Source organism: Xenopus tropicalis, chromosome 4, assembly GCF_000004195.4.
Source record: "Xenopus tropicalis strain Nigerian chromosome 4, UCB_Xtro_10.0, whole genome shotgun sequence".
NCBI lineage: Eukaryota > Metazoa > Chordata > Amphibia > Anura > Pipidae > Xenopus > Xenopus tropicalis.
Window position 1 is genome coordinate 34615351 of NC_030680.2, and position 6052 is coordinate 34621402.

Sequence of the window (6052 nt, forward strand, 5' to 3'; positions counted from 1 at the left end):
TCATTCATTGGTCAGGGGTGGGGGGAGATCTGGGCCTTTGCTGACCTCCTTCTCTCCCTGGACTTTGAGCTCTTGGTGCGACCACCCCCTTGCAGAGTCCGATAGCACTTTCTCTGTGCGGCTGCTTGTACAAACTGGCACTTGTGCCTCCTACCCCAGTTGGTAGCCTGAGTGCTGGGGCGGTGCGAATTCACATTGCTGGGACCCTGAGGCTACAACATTTGAACATTAGAATCTGTTTGTACAGGAGGCTCTGAAAGCAACGCCAGGGAGCCAATAGCTTCGGCTAATCGGATCCGAGGTCTCAGCTGTGAATATTGGAACTTTCTCTGGAACCTGTTGCTTCTTTCACATCCATTTGCTACAGCACTGGGCTGTCGGTTGTCTGGGCTCTGGCACCGCTGCCGAATCCAGCTTATGGGCCATTAGGTCGATCGGTTGGGTTCCGATGGGTCCTGTTCCCCCAGCCTTTCCGTGTAATGGCTCCGAGCGGCTGTGGCTGTGCCGGTGGCTGGAAGCGAATGCAGCGAGTCTGCGGGAGTTGCACGTACAGAGGCAGGAGGCAGAGGAGCGGGTCGTGCGGGCCCTGAGCTGTACCGGCGAGGATAATGGATTGCAGTGGGCAAGAAGCAAGACCAGGGGTTCTATCCACAATCAAACCGTATGGGCTGGACCTGTGGGAGCCAAGTCTGAGCTTGGACCTGTGGGAGCCAAGTCTGAGCTTGGACCTGTGGGAGCCAAGTCTGAGCTTGGACCTGTGGGAGCCAAGTCTGAGCTTGGACCTGTGGGAGCCAAGTCTGAGCTTGGACCTGTGGGAGCCAAGTCTGAGCTGCAAGGAGACCCCGGGCTGGTTGGGGATGAGCAGGGACACATCCAGCGAGACATAGAGCACAACCTGACGCGATTAGGGGCACTTCAACTGGGGCAGAACCATGAAGACAGAGACCACTTTGTGTTAAGAGGGGCTTTCAAGGATGCAGAGTTTCCTGACGATGGAACTGGCCAAGCCCAGGAGACCCACCTGATAAGAACCAGCAAAGCAGAACCGTGTGTTACCCAGGGGTGCGTGAGAAGGGGGGCAACAGAACCGGGACAGGGCCAGACTGGGGTAGAAGTTAGCGGCAGGAACCAGGACTGGATCTGGGACAAAGAGGTGAGTAGAGTGGCCTGAGATTTATATATAGAATAATAAGCTCCTTATTGTAAAGTATAAGGCTATTACAAGTCTGTGAACTCATGCAACCCCCCACTTGTAATATCCTCATATTATACAATAGGGAGTATATTATTTTTACAATACATAACTTCCAGTGAGTGATGTGACACAAATTATATCACTAAGCACCATTTACAAGGATATATTGTATATTCCATACCAGTGATGTAATTACTATATAGCCAGCTTGGCTGCAGAATGTGCACCCAGGCCCCATCCACTCAGGAAGCTCCCCCAGTCTACTTTTGATGTGCGGGTGGCAAACATCTCCACATATTTGCCCACGTCGAGATGCCATTGCGTCTCCTGTGGGCCCTGGTGCAATTGCACCCCCCGCAGTTACGCCGCTGATACTAACAGTAGCAGTGATGGGCAGGAAATAACCTTGTCCTTACTTACCCGGGGGTGTAAACACTTGGGCTTCTCACTTTAGATAAGAGCTGTGTGTTTGTACAAGGTGTGTAGGTATTTGCAGGTTGTGCACCAGGGCAAAGTCTTCATCACCCATAGCTGCTTCCAGGCTTAGCCCCAGTGATACATCACACAACTGATAGCACAGGTTAGATACCATTATTTCCTATAGTCAGACATTGTTTATACAAGTGATATTGGTTTCCTCAGTGGGTAAACTTTCCATACAGTTTTTTTGCAAGCAGTTCATTTCAATTTGTCTCTTAGAATTCCTTTAACTAACTCTTTAGTGTTGGATACTCTGGTACCAGCAGTGTAAACTGGAAACCATGGAAACAAAATCCAGTGTAAACCTGCTTTCTTTTCCCATTGTGTGCGCCTGCTGGTTAGGGCTAAATTCCACAAGCGTTTCTTTAGAGTTTGTGGGACAGATTTAATCCGATGCTCCATGCAACAGCATGCAACACTACGAGGATCCTACAAAATCTGATCATGTCTGAGCATGTGATTTTTTTTTTAGCCCGTAGTCTGGAGATGGATGGTCTGTGCAGAGCAGGCCTTAGGCTACAGGTGCAGCTTTTGTAGCGACTTAATGAGTTACAATTACATGGTAATTAAACTGGAATTTACTTTCTACAGTAGATTTAATAGTACTTACACTACAATTACGGTACAGCTATTACAAGAGTTAAAGAAAAGTAACACCAAAAAATGAATATGTATCAAAGTAATTAAAATATAATATACGTTTGCCCTTCACTGGTAAAAATGGCGTGTAACCACGGGGGCAGCCATTCAACCCGGAAAAAAGGAGAAAAGGCACAGGTTACGCAGCAGATGATAAACTCTGTAGAATACAATGGTGTTTTATCTGTTATCTGCTATGTAACATGTGCCCTTTTTTTCCAGCTTAAATGGTTGCCCCCATGGCTACACAGCAGCTTATTTATATAAACTATAAATGTTACCAGTGCAGGGCAACAGTACATATTAATTAACACTGTGTTGCTGCCCACTGAGCCTTTTGTAAAGATGCCAAAGAAAAAGTGGTATTTGCTCACCTACCAGCAACAGTGCAGCTCCCTGTAGGGAAACTGTTATAACTACTATTTAAAAATTCACTTAACTGTAAGTGAGGGAAAATTTGTTACATACATATATAGTTTTTATTTTTTCAAAAGTCATTAATTTGTTCTTCAACCTAACATTTTTCTAGATCTTCAACCTAGACCTAAAACCTATGTTTTCAATAAAGCAAGCATTACATTGGCCCTGTCTAGATTTACAACATTCTCTTCTCTTTTCAGAACTTGATCTCTGCGGTACCACCTGATACTTCTGGACTGCACAGAATTGGATCTGGATCGTGGGTCCCACGTCTAAGACTGGGTAGCTCTGGGGTAACCAGTGACATCATCTTTTTGAGGAGGCTAAGTGGGAATTCCCTGTCGACACCCAGCTCAGGTACAGTTTATAATTGGGATATCATCATGCATATGTGGAAGTAGCAGAAAAGTTAACAATAGACCTTTGCAAAAAAAGATTCCTAAAGCTCCCAGGATTCATAATTTGAGTTAAAGGAATAGCAGCAACAAAAAAAAAAATCAAAGTAATTAAAATATAATGTACTGTTGCCCTCTACTGTTAAAAGTTGTTAGCATCAGAAACCCTACTATAGTAAGCCCTATATCAATTTAAATAGCTACCCCCATGGCTACACACCAGCTATGTTTATATAACATATATATATAGTAGGGTCTCTGTAGCAAACACACAACTTTCTATATTATCAGCTCTTATCCCCCCACACACACACACACTCCCTCGTGGCTTTGTGCTTAGCTCAGGACAAACTACTGCCCATACAGTTCACCAAAAACAGCTGAGTCGCACATAAAACCTTTTTTGCTGATTGTACCCTGCCTCTGGAATGCTTTACCATCTTGCAGGAGAAGCTCCCACACTAACACTTTTCTCTGAGCTCCTTAAACATAGTTACATAGGGTTGAAAAAAGACCAGGTCCATCAAGTTCAACCCTTCCAAGTAAACCCAGCACACACAATCTATACTTACCAATCTATACACTCACATACATAAACTCACCGTTAAAAACCACTTACGCTGCTTCAAATGAAAGTTCCGTCCCTCCAATCTAAAGGGGTGACCTCTGGTGCATTGATTATTTTTATGGGAAAAAAGAACATCCCCTATCTGCCTATAATCCCCTCTAATGTCAAGTACATTAGAGGGGATTATAGGCAGATAGGGGATGTTCTTTTTTCCCATAAAAACAATCAATACAGAGTAATCATGTCCCCTCACAAGCGCCTTTTTTCCAGAGAAAACAATCCCAACCTTGATAGTCTAACCTCATAGTTTGAATCTTCCATCCCCTTAACCAGTTTAGTTGCACGTCTCTATACTCTCTCCAGCTCCAACCTTTTTTTTTTTTTTACCTGTGAGCCACATTCAAATGCTAAGCATTGGGGAGCAAGACAAGCATAAAAATGTTCCTGGGGTGCCAAATAAAGGCTGTGATTGGCTATTTGGTAGCCCCAGTAAGGACTGTCAGCCTACAGGAGGCTGTTTGGCAATACACTTGGTTTTTATGCAACCAAAACTTGCCTGCAAACCAAGAATTCTAAAATAGGCACCTGCTTTGAAGCGGCAGTAAGCAACATCAAAGGTGGTGGTGAGCAACATGTTGCTCATGAGCCACAGGTTGGGGGATCAATGATCTAGATGAAGCACTTAGCTAGTCTTCCTTTGCAGCACCATACCCTTAACCTCACCTCCTTTTTGTTTCTTTTTCCTAACAGATTGTAAGCTCTTTGGGGCAGGGTCCTCATCCCAACTGTTTATTGAACACCTAAGCAGTCAAGCATAGATGTATCTTTTTTTTTTTTTTTTTACTGTAACTAGAACTATATAATAGGCATGGCTGCTCTTGTGCCTCACGTGACCAACTGAAACATTCAATGCCGTCAGTTTGACCAAGGATGATTATCACTGAGTTAAGACTTTGATGTCATAGAAGTTATGCATGGGCAATATGGCTAGTAGTTTAAGGTTGGTAACACAGGGGTGCTTTCTCCATTACAGGGTTCTGTGAGGCCAGCGACATAGATTCCATCTCCTCCTCTTGCTCTTCCCTGTGCAGCGAGGCATCATATCCCACTCCCCTTTCCATGATGTCACCACGCCGGAATTCTTCACTGAGGCCCAGGTCCACTGATTGCATTGGAGAGTGCAGAAAAGATATTCAGTATGTAAGAGGAGGGGCCCAAAGACCAATGTCAGCAGGTAAAGGTTAATCTGCTGTGGCAGAGCTCTGGCAACATTATGGTATAACTATGTAAATATTATAATATCTTTTAAATTCTTCCTAGGTGCCCTCGAGTCCTCATACTTTACAAGCCTGTCTCTGAACCATTCCTGTTTTGATATTACACAGCGAGAGAATGTGATTCCACCTCCTATCACCACCATTTCTCCTACACTTTGTGTGGTCCAGCAACGACGTAGGGCTGAACGCTACATCTATAAACTGGCTCTCAAGTACCGGTGCAGGCCCGGGGCAGCACCTCTTCCCCCTGACTTGGGACCTACAGTGCACAGGGGTTTAGCCTCTCTCTCCCTTATCTCTGTGTGTCCCCCTAGTACGCCTCCATCCCCCCAGTGCAACACTCTCTCATGCAGTGTAGGAGATGTAAGGAAAACCCCAAAGAATCATGGATCTTGGGGAAAGTTCCTGAGTCGAGTAATGCTGCGCAGGGATCCACGGGCTGCTTCAGAGATGAATCTTGAACTGTGTGGAAGAGGGAATGGCACACCGTTAGTGGAGAACCACCTCCAGAGGGCCAAATCTGTCCGGGACTTGTTCTCAGTCAGCTCATTTAAAAAAAGTCAAAAAGGGTTAAATAAGCTTCACTAACCTCTGTTGGAAATGGAAACGTTTTAAAAAGCATGCTAAACACCCCCCCCCCCCCCCCCCCCCCAAAAAAAAAAAGACCATGAAGGGATAATGTACTATAAGATGCAAAGTTTGCATCAGGTCTAGTAACCCAGAGCAACTAATCAGCCAATGGCAATCAAACTGTACCTGAACAATTATTATTAGACATTTCACGAGAACCTCTTGCCTCGGAATTTGTCAGTGTTACAGTTTGTCCTTTTCTCCTGCCCATAAGCAGTTACTGATATTTTATGTTATTTCCTTGCGTACTGTATATGCTGTATATAGTAAGATGTACATAGTAATGGCAGAATGATGCCGTGCCATGTAATATTGTTTAATTAAACTAAACCAAAATTAATCCAGAGTATCTGTTTTTTTTTTTTTTTGCTTGTCAAGATTGTTTGCTTTACTTTCATGCTTTTACTTTACTCACATACTTTACTTGCTACATTTACCTTTTGGTCAT

The 6052-nt window shown here is 44.4% G+C and overlaps 1 protein-coding gene across 3 annotated transcripts; it reads left to right on the forward strand.

Moving 5' to 3' along the window:
• The first annotated feature begins 254 nt into the window (after positions 1-254).
• Positions 255-5950, forward strand: LOC100170590 (uncharacterized). 3 transcript variants are annotated; one of them, NM_001130362.1, is given in 5 exon segments: positions 255-687; positions 769-1153; positions 2935-3091; positions 4731-4931; positions 5018-5950. In NM_001130362.1, coding segments are annotated over 5 exon segments (1527 nt in total). In that variant the 5' UTR covers positions 255-448; the 3' UTR covers positions 5563-5950.
• The last annotated feature ends 102 nt before the right edge of the window (positions 5951-6052 follow it).

Bases quoted from the DNA above. Each gene is read 5' to 3' on its own strand.
- LOC100170590 (XM_012960672.3), top strand. From the start codon at position 449: ATGGGTCCTGTTCCCCCAGCCTTTCCGTGTAATGGCTCCGAGCGGCTG. The intron at 1,154-2,934 runs GTGAGTAGAGTG...TTCTCTTTTCAG, and splicing joins ACTGGATCTGGGACAAAGAG to AACTTGATCTCTGCGGTACC. The intron at 3,092-4,730 runs GTACAGTTTATA...TCTCCATTACAG, and splicing joins CCTGTCGACACCCAGCTCAG to GGTTCTGTGAGGCCAGCGAC.